A 21,133-nucleotide genomic window follows, 5' to 3' on the forward strand; every position below is an offset into this window, starting at 1 on the left:
CCACAGAGCGAGGAGCACTGGCAGTCAGACGGAGAGAGTGTCGGCGTTTCTGTGCTTGTGACAGTGAGGCTTTCTGCTGATTATGACATGACAGCGAGAGAAACCAGGAGCAGACAAACGCGGACGTGGTGTTTTTCTGCCTGGCTAGAGAGCAGTGGCACACCATTTGTCTTTATCCATACAGTTGACAGGAGCAGCCTCCAGCTCTCCCCCGTGTTACCACCGTCTATTTTTCCTGCTTGCTCCCTCCCCGCCTTTCTTGTCTGATATCTTTCACTTTATGTGATTACTACAGTGGGTTTACACTGCGTGGGAAAAAATGAGAGTGGCTGCAATCTGTCTTGCTCACACATGAATGAGCGTAGGCTTGTGTACTATATTGGCTATACGCAAGGTGTAGATAACAATGCAGCAGGAGAGTAAATGTTTCTCTGTGATGAAATGCTTAATGTGGTTACTGCCGTTTTACTCTGTCAGCACTGGCCAATAAAAAAGCAGCACTGGCACGCGGCAGGAGAGCGCCTTTTTTTCCACTCCTAACAAACACACACTTTGCTTATTCCCTCCCCCAGCCCACATGGCCTCTCCTGATGCTCACAGTGCAGTGCTGTAGAGCATTAATGATTTATCTATGTTCATTTCAGGGCCTGCGCTGAGATGTCTTAAACACTGTGATTAGCTTAGCTTCCGTCCTTTCAGCCCTCATCTGGGAGGTGTTTGATCACCCAGAGCTGAGCGCACTCCGGACATCTTCAGCATGGACGCTTTCTAACAGGATTAGCCACCCGGCCTCCACGCACTCGCTGGCTCCAAACAATACCAGTCGTTTGTTTATGTCGGGTTCATCTTGACTAAAACACCTTAACAGCTGGATCAAAGTCAGGTTTTATGTGCTGCATTCAGACACATTTCATAGGCATTTAAACCTCTCAAATCTGAGACAATTGGTTTAATTTCTTTCAAAAAAACAGGAAAAACAAAATGAACCACTTGGCAAGAAATGACCTGCAAACTGCAAAAAATTAGTTAAAGGTGACAAGCAAATGATCTGAAATTAGCTGGGGGCTATTATAAGATTTTATCAAAAAATAGGGGGTTGGGTTTCCAGAAAACTCTAAATATAATTGTCTAAATTAAGTATTTAAAATTCTATCACATAAAAAAGGTTAAAAATAAATAAATAAATAAATAATAATAATAATAATTGTTTACCCTTTCTTGAAGTTATTTTCTTGTTTTTTTGAGTGTGTGTTGTTATTTTACTTTTTTTTCTTATTTTTAGGAATTTTTATTTTTCAAATTTCTTGGCTTTTTGGGCCATTTCTTGCTTTTTTGTTTTTGTTGTTTTGCTTTGTTTCTTCCTTCATTGTATTGACTCACAAACAGAGAGACAAAAAAAAATAGAAACACAGAAAAACAAAATACACACACAACTCTAGCAATCTGAGCCCTGATTTTTTTTAACCACTGTTCTAATAAAAACTAAAATTAAAATTGAAGCCAACTCCTCACCAATGCCCCTCTCGAACTATATTAGTCCAAAACATAAATCATGTCTCACTGGCCATTTTTTTCTGAGTTGCTCGTCGCCCTCTTCCTGTGTAAGAAATTTAAGCCAGTTTGGTCAAATATCAAAGGGTGAAAGGCAGCGCACCACACCGTGCCCTCTTCAGCCTCGTGGTAGTTTTAAGTGTGGGGCAGGCTTCGCTAATTAGTATTTTGTTTGGATTAAATATTAATCCCTGTTCTGTAGTGAGGCAGCTCTTACTGTCTCGTTGTATCTGGCTTGCTAGAAATACAGGGGAGGCCGCAGGGAGAGTGGCTGAGAGATAAAAATCAGGCTAACAGCCTACTTCCTCCCGGACAACTTTCACATATCTCTAAAAGGAGATAACGTTAAATCAGCTTAATTATTTTTCAGCGTGGGATTTACAACACTCAGTGAATCCGTCATGGGAGCATTTATATGCATGGGAAGTCTACAAACTACACAGTCAAGCAGGAAAGGAAACATGAGGGGAAGGACACATGTAGAGGACACACTGGAGTTGTTCACAAACAAACAAGCGAATGCATAAATCCCACATTACATAGATGGAAACAAATACATGAAAATCCACATGCCAAAACACACATTTGACCATGTATAATTGAAGAGCGCCCGGTGCATGTGTAAATACACAGTCACAAAAGACGGGATGCATTATGTATGTATTCATTTATTCATGAACAGAAGTGAGTAGCAGGTCAAAGTGTTTACTTTTGCGGAGGCTTCGTCTCAGATGTGTCTCTATAAAGGCAGAAATACGGCACAGCAACGCGGCGGACAGGTATTAGTGTCAGCGTGCAGAGAGGGTTTAAAGATGGGATTGGTGTTTTAACTAAACTTAAATATATTTGTTTCCGCAATGCAGCACACTTTCATATCTGTGCTGAATCATTCACATCAAGTGGCCTACTTCCACAGCTGTATCACTGAAGTCGAGCGCATTGTGAAAATAGGTGTCTGTTAACCTTTGCCTCTGGCTCTGGCTCAAAGTCTGGCGGCTGTTTGAGGTCTTTGAGGCGTGACGTGTTTAACATGTACTGTTTTCGACAGTCTGCTGTCTGCAGCAGGTTAATCTGTAGGAGGGCATCCATATGGGCTGCGGCCTGGAGAGTGGGGAGCCGGCAGAGTGTAACTGACAGCAGAAAGAAGAGCAGCGTAGAGTTAATCTGTCACGTGGACAGTGCCCTGCTGACTGCCAGGGCTTTGGGTTCGGCTGACCAGTGCTGGCTGTGTTTCAGGCAGTTGTACCATGGCACGTGGAGGTAGGGAAACCAGGACACTGCCAAAGGCTAGAGTGAGAAATATAGTCTAAAAGGTGCCAAGAGCAATGTGGGACAGCAGCCTGGTGGGGATTCTCTATGATCATATACTGTAGTGTGGAGGGGATTACAGTTACGGTTGTCCACAAGTCAGTGACAGAAATGTACACATGGATGGATTGCTTAAGGGGCATTTGAGGCAAAGGCCCAGAGGCCGCCCTGGCCTTCACAGGCAAAATGTCACAGACAACATGTACAGACCTGAAAAAAGACTCAAAATGAACATGAAGAGATGTGAGGGAACTGCAAAGAGACATACAGATAACAACAAGAGATACAGAACAACCAAAAAAGAAACAAATTTACCTAAAAGAGACATAAATTCACCATTACAGACACAAAACAACAACAAAAGACACAAAATGACTACAAAAAGAAACAAAAACAACCACAAAGACACAAATATGCGTTAAAGAGACAAACATTGAACTTTAAATAGATATTAAACAACAAAAACATGAAAAGGAAATTCAAAGAGACGCAAAAAGATTACAAAGAGAAACAAAAATGACCGTAAAGATATACAATGAAACAAAACAACGACAAAGACATGCAAAGGAACTACAGAGAAACATAAAATGACTAAAGAGAGTCATAAAGTGACACCAAATTGATGCAAAGAAATTAAAAAGACCCATAATAGCACAAAGAAACACAAAATAAGACCCATATACACCTCAAAGAGACACAAATTGACCACAAAGAGATGGAAGGGCATTACAGAGAGACACAGAATGACAAAAATAAGACACAAATATACCTCAAAGAGACAAAATGGCTAGAAAGACAAAGGAAACTATAAAGGTACATGTAATGACAGCAAAGTGAAACAAAAAGACCAAAAGATACATAAATATACATCTAAGAGACACAAAATGACCTCAAAGAGACACAAAACCATTGCAAAGAAAGACAAAACAGCCACATAGAGACACAATGATATAACAAAGAGACACAAAACCACAAAAAGATACTAACAACTACAAAAAGACACAAAACAGCAACAACAAAAACATGCATACCCAGTGCCCAGTGGCCCATAGTTACACAATACACCCCTGAATGTATACATAGTATTTCACTGCAGGGCTGTTGAGGTGAACATATGTAGGTGTACTAATAGGCTGAGATCCAGCTAAGCCAGAGTGCAGAGAATAAATCAGCTGTGCTCTTCTTCTCCATTGACAAAACAAGTGAGATTGCTCCCATGGCTGAAACCAGATACTGACACAATAAATGCTGCATAAACGTCCTTCCAGCCTGATCATGAGGTCAGGGCTCAACTGATGATTGTAGCCATCGATTGGCTGAAAAGTCATGACTCAGAGTTTGGGCTGTTACTAACAGGCTGACTGGACTGGAGCTCTGCGCTCGTAAACACACAGATGCGTTGAGAATGCCGAACCTGCCGAGCCACTGCACAGGAGCAGCAATAGAAAACACTGCGACGGGATTTATGCACCGAGTGGGCTGTTGTACATATTCACTTTTAGTTTCTGTATGCATTCATCTTCAAACGCCGTAAGAAGTCACACCCAACTAAACCTCGCCGCCCACTTCAATTTAGCACATCCGTCTTTAAAAATGAGCTCGGCCAAAAAAATGTTCCTCCCACAGCAGAGACTGTCCCCTCTAGCTGCGGCCTCACCCCCTCCTCGTGCAGCAGATGGGATTACCCCTCACAGCAGGCGGATCCAATCAACACACCAGCGCATCCTCTGATTAACACTCCTCTAGTTCATCATTAACTGGATTACTCTGTCTGTCTTTATGTCGCTCTCTCCTCCCTCTCTCGTTCTCTCTCTCTCTCTATTTATCTATCATTCTGTCTATTCCCTCCCGATCAAACTTTACTTTATGTGTTTGGCTCGTGGCCCAAGTGTGTGATAAAGAAGTAATTGATATACTAATCTAATCAAGGAAAAAAATGTTTAATTCAAAGCTTTATTTCCATAAATGCAATTAATGACCAGCATATTCTTGTTTGGCTATATGTGTGTGTGTGTGTGTGTGTGTGTGTGTGTGTGTGTGTGTGTGTGTGTGTGTGTGTGTGTGTGTGCGTGTGTGTGTGTGTGTGTGTGTGTGTGTGTGTGTGTGTGTGTGTGTGTGTGTGTGTTATGGCCACAGGTGCTTCCCCCTGAGCTCTGTATTCTTTTTTTTTTTTTACCCTGCTCTGTCTGCTTGATGTGTCTTTGCCAGAAGCTGTTACGGACAGACTCGCAGGATTTCAACCCTGAATCAACTGGATTAGGTGTTGAGTAAAGCCAGGGTCCATAAAACATTTCTGCATTGAAACAACTGTTTTCTGTTTATTTTTATTATGAGCATGATGGAAAATTTGGTAGAGAAGGAGGTGGAGGGAGATCCCGGTTTTTGTCAAGATGTGAATCATGTCTTTGTGCTGTCCTTTGTCGGTGGGCACTCAGTTAGAGGAGCAGTTTGTATGAATTAGTGGCAACTAGCAGTGAGGGTTGTAGATTGCAACCAGCTGAAACTTTTCCTTCAGTGTTCATTGTTTAGGAGTTTTTTTTTTTTTTGCTGAGATCTAAAAGATCCTTAAAGGTCTTCAATCCAAAACAAACTAATTAAAACCAGTAAAAAAAAAACACTAAATAAAGCAGTTCCACGTTACAAATCTGTGTTCTCCAACACTGTTCAGCATGCAGGAGACAGGCTGCTAGCCCAGCGCTCGCTAATGTGTATTTAAGTGTTTTCTCACATAACTCAAGATGCAGATGTTCAAATTTTTACTAGAAGCTAAATTATTGGCAGAGGTCTCCTCCTCTCCAGCACAAACTTACCTTGTGATTTAAACTGGTAAAAACACTGAATAAAGCAGTTTAGTTCAATTTAGTGTCATTTATTTGCACAAATGTGTATAGAAAGACAAAAGAAAAGAAAGAAAATTTAAGTTTAAACATTTTGCAGGAGAGGTTAGATGCAAAAAAATGGCTCATTGAGATACTCCCCCCTATTAAATAACTTCAAGATTAAAACAAAGATCACATAATTGATCCAATTTCAAGACTAAGAAGTAGTACAAACGTTAAACATCAGTGTTTTTTAGACTCGTTTAGTCCGTTCTGGAGGGGGCACAAACTACAGTGGCCCACTCAAAAATGCCAGTTTGATTCTATCTGAGCTACTGTAGAAACATGACGTTGCAACATGCTGACTCCATAAACAAGGACTCATATTAATGACTCATTCACTGGCTCATCACACAAGACCTTTTAAAGATAAGTAAAAAAAATTAAAATCTTCTTTTTTAGCTCAAAACATGACAGTCATTGAATATTGCACCAACAATGTCTGTAATCATTAGCGCTCCAAAAATAAACTCAACACACACATCACATGCTGCCTGTTTTCAGCTTCTCTCACATTTTCTGTCTCACAAGGAATCCTCGCACATATATCACACACACACACACAGGCCTGCAGGCTAACTCTGGGCTCACAATGCAACCGGGGATTCTTTTCTCACGGTTTCTCGCATGTCAGGTGTCGCTAGTGTATTTTCAAAAGCATTAGAAAGTTGATGTCAGTACTCGTCAGTAACAAGCTGCTGGGCTCAGATTAATAAGGATGTTGGAAGAAGAGAAAAAAGAGAAAATAAGCAAAGTTCGTCAAGCTGCGGGTCGTGCGCAGGTCAGCCGGCTGTACCTCCACAGTCACACTGTGCTGTTGGACGAGTTTGTGAAAAAACAATGCTTTGGATTCCAAACCGTTTACATGATTACACACCCGCAGCGTGTGAAAATGCACTAAGACACAGCCCCAATTTCTGTGTCTGACTGCCTGACCTGGAATTGTCACCTCAGCTGAGGTAATTTGCGCTGTGTGTGTAGTGTGGCCCAACACGATTGTCCGTGGCAGTCAGGGAGCGGAGAGAGTATTTGGGTTAGGAAGGATAATCCACTCACCCCTAAAGAGGATTGGAGAATCTCACAGGCTTTGATGAGTTGTGAGCTGGTGTTTATTTCACATCACAAGAACAGGGCTGTTTGTGTCACAGCCAGGGAGCTTCGGCACGACCACCGTGTCACCGAAAGCATCATGGGTAATTGTTATTGCGCTGGCGAGAGCAGAGGATAAAGAGTAGAGGAGGATGAGGGAGGAGGTGAGGATGAGCACTGAGGATGTTTTGGCGTCCTCGCTCCTTATCTCGCCACAGATCCCGGGGTTTTAGAGAGATGATGTGATAACTGAAGCTGCGCTGGCCGAGACACGGATACTGCGGTGCTAATGAGCATCCTCTAAGCCCAGTGATCATCCCCCGAAAAATGATGCTGTACGAGAGAACTTCGAACAGGCAGTCAAAGCTCCATGATTGTACAGAAAAAGGATGTTTGTTTATGAGAGAAGACAGAAAATAAGGAGTGTATATGTGAGGATGTCTTTGCAAGCATACCTCCCTCGATGCACTGCACGTCTCCAGCGTTCAGACTTAATTGGCTCGCTTACCTTGGCTCTGAAACTCCAGGACCACCCTGGCGAAGGAGACAAGGGGTTTCTGTCATGCTTCCCTGCCTTTAACCTCAGACAGCACAGACTGTGGCCTTAACATTAAAACTCAAGACATTAAAACACTAAGCAGCTGAGATATGGCTCCGCTTTTAAGGCAACTCTTGTCCCCTGGAGGAAGGAGTTTTTAATTAACGGGAGACAAAGCCTTTAATAAACCAGTGGCAATGTGCGCCGCTGCTGTCTCAGACACTGTGTTGTGATGGCCTCTGTGTTTCTGGGGCTTCAACAAAACGTCGGCTTGTATCTGTTGTTCTTTGTGACAGCTCTAAATATATTTTTCTTTGTTTTTTTATTCCTTTGTATCCGAGCTCTGCGATCACAGCACATGTTTTAGAAATGAACCCGTTAAGATGTTCCTTCCTCAAATTCAGTGTGCATTCATTAATACTTGGACAGACTTTTTGGCTGAGTTTTGGGTGGTCTGTAAGTTTTATGTAACTGAATGAACCTGTATTCGAAGGTATTTGCCCATCTCCACTGACTGACTGTGGTTTTCCATTTTCCACTAACCGTGCTGAAGCAGAGGAATGTCTTTAATTCCATATAGTCAGCTTGAACCAGAAGTCCTATACAGTGTCAGTCCAGACTGACCACTGCTGCTTGTCTAAAATCCTATTTTAAGTTTTTTAGAACTGCATGATCTGTAAGTTGGGCTGACAATGATCCTATGATTGAAATGTCACATTTTGTCCCCTTTAGCATATCTCTTTTTCAATCCAGAGAAGCCTTTCTTGCCTTTTTTTTTTTTGTCAAAATGCCTCTGTGCCGGCGACAGCTGTGGCTCGAGGCATTGTGTTTTTGGAGTGTCTTTTTTTACCCAGTTGAGAATAGTCACACTGCAGCTGTACACCCATCCCTAAGACACATTATTATCGATCCCACTGCGTGCTGTGATTGGCTACTACACGTCAAGGTCATAGGTTGCTAGGGCAAAGAGGTTGTGGCAAGGGATTTTTCTTGCCAATTGATATTCTCTGAGATTAAAGAGGTTAATTTGCAAGAAAGGTGACGTAGTATAAACAGCCCATGGAGGAAGCCAGACGTGGATAAAAGGCTCAAGCTGAAGACTTTCACACTGGAAACTGGGGGCTTGTTATTTTTAGACTTAGTTGACTTATTATATTCAGTTTGTAGGATGTATAAAACTGCTGAATGCTCATTATTTCCATAAACTTTGGCAGAAAAGCTGAATAGACCCGTTTATAGTCATATTTCAACATTGCCGGGAGGCCCAGGAATACACCTGGGTGCACCCCAAGTGCAAATGGCATTGGTAGCTGCGGACATCTAGTTGCTTGTCTCTGCCATGATACTTCTTTACAGCAACATCTGTATTTTAAATCATTGTTCACTGTCAGGGCTGCATATGAGTCCAGACAGACATGGATGTAAACTGCAGCTTGACTGGTTGGCAGAGGCACACAGTTTTCCTAAGATAAGGGAATAAGTCAGGAGCAAAGTGTTGGATTGGCTGGGTTTCCAACGCATTCAATTATTTGTGGCAGCCCACTGTGAGAACAACATTTGCCGCCACATTTTCTATAGTCTATTTTCGGAGCTGGACCATCCATTAGCAGTGCAGTTGGAATATTTATATTATTCAGATGTTCATTGCACTAACTCTTAGAGTACAAAGCATACTTTGGGCACAAACAGAGCAGGTGAAAGTGAAACGTAGGGGCCGTTTACACGGCAACAGTTCTCGCATGACATGTTAAACTTTTGTTGCGTTTTGGCCTTTCATTCACATGACAACAGTGTTTTGGGGGCCTGAAAACAAACTTTGTGCAATCTTTTGAAAGCTCAACCCCTTCTGTTGCTATGTAAACTGGCAATGTGCAAATCTTTTGAGAGGAGTGACTCTACACCCGCATTTTGCACATGTGCATGGTGTTCCTCTATGGTGTGTCATATATATATATGATCACCTCTTACCAGACTGACTGACCCCCCAACCTCAGAATTCAGAGAGGGGACACAAAATGTGACACTGTGTGTTAAAAGAGTACATCAGCCTGCATACATTTACACATTTGTCTGTGTCGACTGTGCCACTTGACCATAGCTATGTGAGTAGCAGTGTTTTTTTTAAGCTCCATGCAGCTTTAATTCTTCTAATTGAGAGTGAGTGACACAAGAAAAGCTTCTGCGCCCTGAAGCCTGCAGCGCTGCCCTCTCCTCTGCCGCTGATTGAAATATTGCTCCATTCAACCACTTCACTCAGTTAAGTGGTATGTTGCTGCACGGACATGCTTGATACCAATCAATTTACTAACTGAATGAAGAAGAATAACTCACAGTGGCTCTGCCCACACACAGGTGTTACGTCCGGGAGTTCAGAGTGAGATCAATATAGGTGCTTCAGCTTTGTGTAATGCTGTAACTGTGAAACTGACCTGTGGCTACAAGTGAGATATAGAACCTACTTGAGGATAAAATGATTTTCACTGTGAGATATGGACAGAGTGCACTGCCCTCCGTGACAGCTATTATTGAGACAAAATGCTGCTTGAGGTGATGTGGTGCCCCGAGGGGGTCCAGTGGCCTCCCTGGGCTGAAATAGCTTACCAGCATGTAATCATGTTTCTTTACTGAATCTGCAATGATGGCCACCATTTTACCTCGCTCTTACTGAACCTCCTTTTTTGGCTCGATGTGAGGTCCGGTGGTACCCAGCCTATCTCGCAGAACAGGAGGAATGGACGCCGCTCCTCTTGTTTTTCTGAGCTACTGTTGAAGCAGAGCCTGGGTTTGATCCAGCTCATTAAAACCCAGTTAATGTTTGTGCTGATGGCTCCGCAGAGACAGCCAGAGAGACAAGCCAGTGTTATTCCTGCCTCTGATGAAGCGTCAGCTCAAAGCCTTTATGGCTTACAGATGGAGGAAAATTCTCCAACAATACAATACCCTGCTCTGTAGGGATATCTTTAATTCACACACAAACATTCCCAATTTAATATTGTCAGTGTGAAAAGCCTTTTATGGCGTGAAGCATAATATGTGCACGAGTGTGTGCTCGGCTGTGAGTCTGTGTTTGTGTGTATGAGAGAGAGAGAGAGAGAGAGGCAGTAAATGTGTTGTGGTTTTGCTGACAGGGGGAAGACATCTGGAACTTAGGAATTAGATTTGTTTTAGAGAAAAACAACATTCAGACGATCGCTGTTTTATATTCAAATGTTGTGTCAGTTACCCGCCCTCCCTCCTGTCTAACGGGTGTTTTCTTACATTCGTATTCAATCATCTGTCAGGGAAGCTCACACTCACAGCCACGGAGAAAATTCTTCCTACATGTGATTACAGATACTGTCACAAAAGAAAGTGAAAGCAACAGAAATAAGTATTTACTTTTTCTTTTATGAAAATAAATATGACATTTCTGGTACATTCTCTGAAAGGTGCTGCATAAATTGAAAGTGAGAGCACAGGGAAATGTATTCAGCCATGTTTGTTGTTATTGAACGGGGTGTGTGGTATCTTAGTTTAGGTCAGATAAGCGATCCCAAAGCAGGAGATAGAGGTCAGTGTGCAGAAAGCCTCAGGCTGAGAAGATGCTGAAATCTACTCACATTAGTCTTGAGAATGTGACCTTTTCATTAGATGTTAACATGAATTTGTTGACTTTCACTCCACTGTTATAACTGATGCTGTTTGTTGCTGCATGTTTCACACTGGCATCCTGTGTCAGACACAAACTATAAATAAAGGGCGTCACCCGTTGTTTGAAGTCGAGTTTGGCACTTTGAACGTCGATTTTCGGAGTTTAAGGTGACCATATCTGAGTATTAAGGTGGAGCTTTCTCTAAAGCTAGCTGCCAGCTTGATTACCATGTTTTGTTTGTTTGTTTGTTCTGCTTGTCATGGGCAGCACCCACCTGTCATTCAAAGCAACTAAAACTACTTTTTGTACCAAGCTATAAACGTGTTTATTTCTGGTGTTAATTTGAGCATTAACCGAAATGATACTATTAAATTTTGTGAACTGAAAGCTGGACCTATACTCATCATTATGTTACCCAACCAACGTTGTCACCGTGATAGTTGGATAGCACCCACCTGTCACTCGAAGCAAAACCATTTTTTGTACCAAGCTATAAACATGTTTATTTCTGGTGTTAATTTGGGCATTTTAATGTGGTGGTCTATGGGAATTGACTCACTCTTGGAGCCAAGTGGCCATTAAAGGAACTGCAGTTTTTGGCATCTCACTGTTACCTTCATTTTTATGCCACTTTGTGTCAGATCATCAATGTCATAATTTCATCACCATCTCCAGCATTACCTGCACCAGGCTGACTGCGTAATCTGAGTTTGAGACTGACTCTTTGACCTTTTGTCTGCAGGTGTAAAGGCGCCTCTCACTATGGCCTCTCAGCAGACAGAAAGCGTCGCTCGCAGGAGGGCGAATGCACAGACAGCACGTCCGAACTCACCATCGCCACGCTGCCCAATGACGGCCCCACCTCCGCCGCCGTGGCCCTCCTGTCAGACGAGCCCGGTCTGGTCAACCCCGCCTTCGACCCCAGCATGGAGGACAACAGCCAGTCAGGCAGCACGACCAGCCTGGCTGCCCGCAGCAGCAGCAAGAAGAGTGAGTGTGAGTGGGCGAACGAATGTTTGTCCGTGGTGGTGTTTGGTCCTGCGTGACGTTACCCTGTAGTTATCTGACGGGAGAGAGAGAGAGCTACAGGGAGTGTGTGTTTGCCAGAGTGACAGATTGAAAATCGATAGAGAGTAGAGCGCTTTCTGGTCACAGTTACATAGTCTCCCGGTCAAAACCACATGCCAGTGATCTATGTTCAAACATACATTTACACCTGCAACCAGGCGCTCGCTCAACCTCAAAATACAGTCTTTGTTCTTTCTAATGTTCTCTGATAGAAATCCTATTATCCAATTAGCTCCACTGCCTTGTTTTTTTTTCCACCAATCCATAAAATCTCTCTTTGTGGAAAACAGTAGAGAAACACAGTGAGAGGGAAAGTCACTGAGAGGGCAGGAACATAATGCAGTCAAGGAGAAATGGAAGGAGAGGTAGGTTAAATATAGCCTGATGCAAGTGTGTGTTAATGCCCAATGACGTGATCACTCCTCTCCCTCCATTTCTCCCACCTGTGAAACCAGGAAGCAATCACGAGTGTTCCTCTCTGCCCCTCCGTCACCACCCCCCACTATTGTGAGTGTACATGCAGTGGGGACACCAAATGACGCTGCACCAGCACTTTAGACCCGGCCGGCTGAGCGCCCACAACCACCATAAGCGCCACTACTGCTGAACAAGCTGACAGCTCCAGAAGCGGCTGGCGCTTTTAAAGAATAATGTGGCTGTCAGGAGCTCTTGCATCTCCCAGAGCCCGCAGAGGGAGGGAGGGGTGCTGCAGAGGCACGCTGCTGCCCCGTGCTCAGTGCAGCCAGGCTTGGGCTGCTGCTACTCCACTGCAGCCTCCTGTAGCCTGTCTGTCTTCTTTTCAGAAAAGCAAAGTACCAGACACCAGTCTCTCTGGGAAGGTCTCTTTTGGATGTGGTCACTAGAGTCCGTGGTGTATTACATCACTGCTGATGTTATGCAACCGTGTAAATATACTCAGCACGGATTGGCTTTATTAATTAAAGAGCCACCAGTTGAAAGCAGCTCCTCCGTCCACAAAAAAAGATGCTTTATTGCAGCTTGTTAAAGTTGCACAACAAATAAACTTTGATCGAAGAGGATGGACTGAAGGCAGAAAAACACAGTGTCCTCATGCCTTTCAATGAGACCATCACAGTATGTGGGATAAAAAACAAAATCAAAAACTCACTCTGGCTGAAAAAACTAACCGTGTCTCAATTTTTGCTTAAAGGCGCACTTATGCATTCTTGTAAACAAAGTTATATTTGCATCCTGTGTTTCTCACCAAAACACACTGTGTGTATCCTTAAGGTCTAACAAGTGCATTTCCTTCCTCATAAAATATTTGCATGGCTGATCTTTTAATACCCTGGATTGTTTACATTCATGTGTACTAGAGAGATGCACCTGTCCAGTCCACTGAATGGACATTATAACTTTATTTTATTCATTTATAAAGCACCTTTAAAAACAGAGTTTTTTTTTCAAAGTGCTTTGAAAAACAGGGCAAAGCAGAAGCAACTAGGTTTTCTTACAGAGGAAACATAACAATACAAGCCAAAAAATAATGTCAAACTAAGGCCAGACAAGTGGAATTTGAAGAGAAACAATTACAAAACAAAATAACAATAACAACCCATACTAAGAAGAGTAAATACAATTCAAAGAATAAAAGCGGTAAACACAGAAATTATAGTACTAATAATAGAATTACACACAATCAAGACAATAGAAAAGAATAAGAATAAACAAAAATAGATAAATTAAAATAGATGACATCACATAAAAGCAAATCTATAAAAAATGGGTTTAAAAAAGTGATTTAAAAGAGGTCGCTGTTTCTGCCAGCCTTATGTTCTCGGGCAGTCGTATACTGACATTTGAAGCAGATAGTGTATCAGCGATGACATAACCAATCCACAACAAATGTTTCTTTTTCAGCGTTAATCAGTTAAATAAATTACGCCATGACAGGCTGCTGACTCATGTTACCTCACAAAGTCTTGGAAAAAGAGAGTACTGGTGTCAGATTGGTGCTCGGTACGAGAAGATACCCAGAATTTGGTTATCAGGTATCAATCAGGAGAGAAATAGTTGGCTTGTGACTTTAAGCTCATTGTTTAGTTGTTGAACTATTTTGGTTATAAGTTTGTAAAGATTCTCAGTCATCCAGGCTAAGGTGCAATATTGTAGGCGCAACTGGACTTGCTTGAGGTTCTTGAGGACATTTTACTGCTAATCCAAGAGGTAAACTGTCCTCAGGGAACTCAAGCAAGTCCAGTTGCCTCTGATGTTGCACTAAGAACTGTTCTGGTTCACTCTCTGCTTTCAGAAAAAGGACACTACAAACCCACTGTGCACTACCTAATCAGAATTAATCTCTATAAACAAATATGTATGCAGAATCTGTAAGCAACGGTACAAGAGCGTTACAGTCTCTGTTTTTAGCCCTTGTACTGTAGTACTCTAGTACTGACCAATCACATTTAAGTGGACTTTAGTTGCCTGCAGGTAAACAGTCTGTGGAGAGCTGAGGAGGCAAAGCATAGTGGCCAATAACAATCTCAAAACCACTGGCAATCATCTGACTACAACAGCTTTTTATTCATTTTTTTTCTAATTTATCTGCATTCATATGCAGATTTGCATCTATATTTATACAAATTAGCCAAAATGTTGTTTGGACCTGCATCAAGTTGCTAATTGAACTGTAAAAAAAAATGAGTGGTGCATGGAGGAGGAAGTTTTGGCCCAGCTATCTATTGGATAAACTGGAACCCCTGATATATTGGCCATCGCCCTCAGAGGCTTTATTGTCGCCAGACAATAACTGTTGGATTCAGAGATTGGCTTAGTACCAAATGATAGACACAGTTTGCAACAAGCAGCCAGATATTTGCCTTAGGAGTTGGCAGAGACCAAAACCGAGCTAAAAGAGAAAGAATATTGGGCTTAAATGCATATTCATGTGACAAGAAACAAAACTTCAAAAGGATGATAACGTTGCTCCATAACTGCTGAACTTGAAAACAATCTACACACTTCTGTGTTTTGGCCCCTACCTGTCAATTAACAGAATAGCTGCATACAGGCGGCAAGAATGTGTCATGTGTGTAAATTTGCATCTTTGTGCATCTTAGTACATGTGCAGGATACAAACACAACAAGGACACATTAATATAAATATTGTCCAAACACACTACCAGAGGTCAAAAACTCCTTTAAATACAGTGCAAATGTATACTCCATTTAAGGATGCACGCTATTGGATTTTTGTTGCCAATGTCAGATATGCCGACATGTAATAACTCATTTGGCTGATGCCAATATCAGTCCCCGCCTAATTTTAGTGATCATCAAGTCTCTTAGGTATGAAATTAGCATCACATTATGCATATTCTTATCATGATTGTCCACCAGAAGATGGAAAACAATGCTTTTCAGTTTATGTAATATTCATTCATTGTGCAAAATAAGAAAATTACTTCATCTTAGAGTTGATGTTTTGTACGTGTTCACTTTATCAATAAAAAAATATATAAATCAGTTTGAAATATCAGCCGAAATCAGCATGTTGGCCGATTCTGACATACGCCAAAACTGATGACACGCTTATATCATCGTACATCCCTCCCTGCAATACACAGCATTGACCAAATAATGCAGCAGCAGCACACAATCAGACAGTTTATCTCAGTGTCATCAAGACGAAGGGAAAATGATTCCTGAAAACTTACCACAGTTTTACAGTCTTGTTTCTTACTATAACCAACTACTGTGCAGTGTTTTGGCATCTGTTAAGCCTAAAAACTCAAGATTGTTTTATTCAAACTGGTAGCCCACTCCTGGATGATACAGGTATTTCCTCCTCCTAACCAGTACTCATAGCAACACACCAGCCCGAATCTCAGTCACTGAGGAGGAATTTGATTGGCTGTGAGGAGGCAGATTCAGACATGTCCGGGCATGTTGAGAGTGAGCTAATCTATAAAGTGCCTCTGTTTTCTCCCCTGTGTTCTCTACAGTCAGAAATTTTGACCGCTCTTCAGTGAGGAGCCGCTCCTTCAGGAGGTTAAACCGGGCATTCAGCGTCCTGCGGAGGACAAAGAGTGGCACCGCAGTGAGCAATGAGACATCCGAGGAGAGAGACAATGCCAGGAATTCCAGTGTGCCACAGGAAGGTAGGGATCAAGGCCTGCATCTCCGCTCATCTCTTTGTTTCTTGGTGTCACTGCTGCATTTGCACTTTCATGATTCCCCAAAGAGAGTTCCAACGTGTGTGCGTGTTTCCAAATGTGTGTATTTGCGATGTTCCCTCAGCTGTTGGAGGACGGTGACAGGGCTGGGAGCCCGCAGTGTAACAGTAGCATATGTTTCTTTAATAATTCAGCTGCAGATTGCATAAGTCCACCGGTGCATCACTGGAGACGGATCAGGAGGGAGAGTGGTAGCCTGAGGCACTTTAGACCGGGATGGGATATAGGAGGTCACTGAAGATGATGACCTTCTCCTCTCCATCTCTACTTCTTCTCGTCCTCTATCTCATTCTTCTTTGTCTTTATCTCCTTCACTCATCCTCATCCTCTCCTTCGACCTTCAGCACAACCAGGGTCGACGGGTTTGCACCAACTTGATGGAGCACTCCCCGGGGAACTCAGTGTTCCTGACATGCTGCATCCATAAGATGGTATTTCGGAGAAGAACTTGCTTCAGACATTTTTAATGTAATATCCACAGCCAGACCCTCTTGACAATAAAGTGGAGGACATAGAGTCGGCCATAAGAGAATTTTGAAGTAGAGCTGCAGCGTGACGGGAAGCGGAGAAGGAATGCGGTATTGCGTAAGAATGAAGGATGACGAACGATCAGGGACTAGATTATTCTCTGAGGCCATCACTGAGGAGGCTGAGAGAATAGATTAAATATTCATTGCCTGCCGCTGGAGAGACAAAGATAGACGGAGAGGATGGAAGTAGAGATAGATCCATACAGAACAAATGGAGAGAGGAGCAGATACAGAAAAAGACAATGGAGATAAGGAAACAAATAAAGGCATGGCAATGTCCCCATGGATGGAAAAACAGAAGGGATGAAGAAAGACTATGAGAGAGGCTGAGAGGGTGTGTGATGGAGAAGAGGAAGGGTTATATAATAGCTGCAGGTTTCTGTGTTCAAGTGGTCTCCACCCCAGAAGCAATCTGCTGCGATAAAGACAAAATATTGACTTTGGAATGGAGAAAGTGCAGCGTGAGTAGAATGAAGCGACTGAGGCTACGGAGCCTGAGACACAGAGGGAGACAGCCCACTGAGGAATAAGGAGAGAGAGACATTCTTCAGGACCACAGCAAAAGAAATAAGATGAGGAATACATCGTCTTTGTCATTTTTTTGGCCAAGGCTGTTGGCCAAAATAGTCATAAAAAAATCCCCACCCACCTCCACATGGTCCAGTTTAGGATGTGTCATTCTGCTGCTAAGCGGAACTCACCGATGGGCACGAAGGCAGCTTGCACAAATGAGCTAAAATTAGAAAAAAAGTACATTTTTCTCAGACATTTGAAGGTTTACACTGACATTTCATAGAAGTCTTAAGTTAAGTAACTTCAATTTACTTTCATGACAAAATCCTGTATTTTGGTTGATTTGATGGAGTCTTGAGGTTAACCCCTTGAAACCTGAGAAAATTGTCTGAATTTATTTCATAAGCATGGGAGGGAGGCAATGATTAAATTAACTTTACAGGAAATGGCCCAAAAATAGCAAGAAATTAGTAAAAAGTTACAAGAGAATTACCTGAAAAAAGCAACAAAAACGTTTTTAAAAAAGTGATGTGAAGAAAATTTTTTTCCCCCACATCTTATTTTGATGTGATTTTCACATCACTTTTGGCTTTCTTTTCCTTTTTTCAATTTGCCAAGATGTTTTCTCCATGTTTTCAAAAGAAATCAAACCAATTTTCTCAGGTCTCAGAGGTGTAAATAGATATGAAAGATGTCTGAAAACAGCACCACAAGAAAACTGATGTCAACCAGGTGTTAAAGGGTTAAAAAAAAACTTCTGCAATTGCAAATATAAATTTCTTGGAGTCATACTTTTGTGGCTGCTTTGTGCAGATTTCAAGAAAATCTAGAAAATAAACGTCTTTTTCGATTTTCTTTTCACCATGCAACGGTTTGAATATGCAAAGTCTGTTTGTATTATAACTTTCCTTGCACTGCCGCCCATGTAATAACCTTGTGGAAATTTGAAATTGTGGGTTTTCCCAAGCATTCTTGCTACAGATGTATGTGACTAATGATACAAACATTGAGCAGGATAATCAGCCAAGTAAATTTCCCCTCTCGGCTTGTACAAGTTTGTTTTAGTAACCTGAGGGAGTAGAGACAGCTGGCTCCACTGCAGAACCTCTCCAGCGCTGTCTACCACTCTTTCTCCCTCAATGTGTCTCTCTTTCCCTCTCTGTCTCCCATTTCCTCTCCTGTTATATTTGGCTCTTTGTCAAACTTGGTTTTTCTTGTTGTTGTACAGTAAAAATCAGCCTCTCTCTTCTCTGCGCTTTCTCCCTTCAGTTTTGGCTCTTCCTCAGCTGCATCACCTGATCCCTGATGGTGAACTAACCAGTATTAAGATAACGCGGGTGGATCCCTCAGAGCCGCTGGCCATCAGCATCGTCGGCGGCAACGAGACCCCTTTGGTCCGCATCCTCATCCAGGACATCTACAGAGAAGGTGTGATTGCTCGGGATGGACGCTTGCTGCCTGGGGACATGATCCTGAAGGTATCACCGGAAAAATTTGTATCGTAAATTAAAGGGTTCCTATGGTCATGAAAAACCTGGAAAAGTCATTACATTTCAAGAATCACATATTCCGTTCCTGGAAAAGTCATGGAATCATTAAAATCATTGAAAGTTTTGGGAAAGGGATGAAATTCTGTTGAATGTAATGAAGTTATTACAGAAAACGTCTGTGGATAACCTTCCATGTAAAAGAGCCCAACCGAGTTTTGAAATATTGTCCATGAAAATGTTTGGGAATCCTGAAATTTAAACTGCATCTCTGTCGTCCTCTCAGGTAAACGGCATTGACATCAGTAACGTACCCCACTGCTACGCCATGGCGACCCTCAAACAGCCCTGCCAGCTCCTCCGGCTAACCGTGCTGAGAGAACAGCGCCATCGCTACCGCTCACACTCACACAGCCACCCACATGGCCACGGGCACGGCCATGATGTCGCCGCGGGCCACCCGTCTCACGGCCTACCCCACCATCCCCTGAGGGATGATAGCATCCATGTGGTCCTGAATAAATCCACTCCAGAGGAGCAGCTGGGCATTAAGCTGGTGAGGCGGCCAGACGAGCACGGCGTCTACATATTTCATCTGCTTGAGGGCGGCCTGGCAGCACGTGACGGACAGTTGTGTGTTGGCGACCGCGTGCTGGCCATCAACGGGCACGATCTACGTTACGGGGCACCAGAACATGCTGCTCTGCTTATCCAGGTCAGTCGGCAGCTCCTCCTTTAACCCTCTGAAACCCGAGCACTTTTACCTGATTTCTGCCAAAAACAACATGGGAAGAGGACAATGAGCAACGAAAGAAGAAATTACCCACAAAAAATAATAAGAAATTAGTAAGAAAATTACCTGAAAATTAAAACAACAAAAAAGCAACATTTTTTTAAAAATATCAATTATATAATGACAAAAAAATGTATAATAGGTGTAACATGAGTTTTTAAAAAATATAATTCTGTTAATTAGAAGTATATTTTTCCCCAGGTATTTTCCCCTATCTTTCTAAAAAAAATAATATCATAAATCCACTAGTTTCTTGCATTTTTTGAAACATGTCTTACCAAGTTGCTCATTGCTTTTGTTCCAGCTTTGTTCCCGTGTTTGTGAAAGAAATCACACCAGTTGGGGCAGCCTCTAGCTCACCTACTAGAGTGTGCACCCCATATGCCGAGGCCTTAGCAGCAGCCCGGGTTCGATTCCAGCCTGTGGCCCTTTGCTGCGTGTCATTCCCCCTCTCTCTGCCACATTTCCTGTCATTCTACAGCTGTCCTATCAATAAAGGGAACAATCCCCATAAAAAATAATCTTAAAAAAAAAAAAAGAAATTGCACCAGTTTGCTCAGGGTTCACGTTTAAACATTTGTAAAAGGTGTCTGAAAGCAGCACAAGTTTAAAGTTATTCCGCTCCAGAGTCGATTATAGCAGGTTTTTAGCATGTTATAGAAAGGTTATAGTTGTGACAGTCAAATTAGTCAACATGTTGTTCTAGACCGTAAACAACTATGTTCTGCTCTTACCCCGGGTCCCCGAGGTATTAAAGATAATTGTGGTGATTCAGGCTAATTGTGTTGTGCTGTGCTGTTGTGTCTGCACTCACTGCAGTTAATAGTATTTAATTGTGGTGATTCCCTAATGGACCGGGCCATGCTGCTGCCTCTGGTTCCTGGTTGATGCCAGTCAATGGCGGTGTGTTTGTGGTTAATCGTGGTTAATTGCTGTGTGTTTGCGGCTGACTGTGCAGGGTCTCTGGGCCCCGAGTTCCTGTCTGAGCAGTCTGACTGGCCTCTTCTGGGTCTCTGTGGAGCCAGCATGGCCTCTCGGAGCAGGCACTTTCTGTCAGAGATTAACAACTGGCAGGGAAGAAATTAAATTAGTCCAGTTAGGGCAATAATGGGTTGGACTGGCTAATTCAGGAGTCAGCTCTGTGCTACAGAGACCAGGGGAAAGTCTCAGAGGAATGACAGCAGGAGAGGGAAGTAGCCAGCCTGTCTGTGTGTCTGTTGGACATCTTGCATGAGAATGTGTGAATGAGTGCAGCTGGCAGTTCAGTAGTAAAGTTTGAGTCACGCAGAGCGGAGACTTACGAAGTAGGTGACTACAGGATGGCAGTGAATTTAAACACTGAATGGTCATGGTTTTCCTGTGAGTTTCTGTTTGTTCGGCAATTTTATCCAAACATATTTTAATATTTCAACTCCGTTAGCAGGGAACGTTCCCACAACATTGGCTAACAGTACCTACAAGTTGCAATAATGTTTAAAGGAAACATTTTAATCTAATGTGTAACACTTTAAGGATGTTTATCATTTCAAATAATGTCCCTGTTAGGTTAA

At 42.5% G+C, this 21,133-nt stretch overlaps 1 protein-coding gene across 5 annotated transcripts in view; it reads left to right on the top strand.

Annotated features, from left to right (window-relative positions):
- lnx1 (ligand of numb-protein X 1) overlaps window positions 1–21,133 on the top strand; it is a 106,756-nt gene that overhangs the window by 77,185 nt on the left and 8,438 nt on the right. For 4 of the 5 annotated variants that reach the window (XM_088077979.1, XM_088077980.1, XM_042483235.2 and 1 more), the window contains 4 exons: window positions 11,739–11,992; window positions 16,030–16,185; window positions 18,573–18,781; window positions 19,077–19,505. In XM_088077979.1, the coding sequence (XP_087934105.1) occupies window positions 11,739–11,992; window positions 16,030–16,185; window positions 18,573–18,781; window positions 19,077–19,505 (1,048 nt within the window). The remainder of the gene's footprint in view (window positions 1–11,738; window positions 11,993–16,029; window positions 16,186–18,572; window positions 18,782–19,076; window positions 19,506–21,133) is intronic. The other variant, XM_042483240.2, reaches the window with a different exon arrangement.

The sequence above is a fragment of the Plectropomus leopardus genome, chromosome 5, assembly GCF_026936395.1.
Source record: "Plectropomus leopardus strain MGB_pleo_1.0 chromosome 5, ASM2693639v1, whole genome shotgun sequence".
NCBI classification, from domain to species: domain Eukaryota; kingdom Metazoa; phylum Chordata; class Actinopteri; order Perciformes; family Serranidae; genus Plectropomus; species Plectropomus leopardus.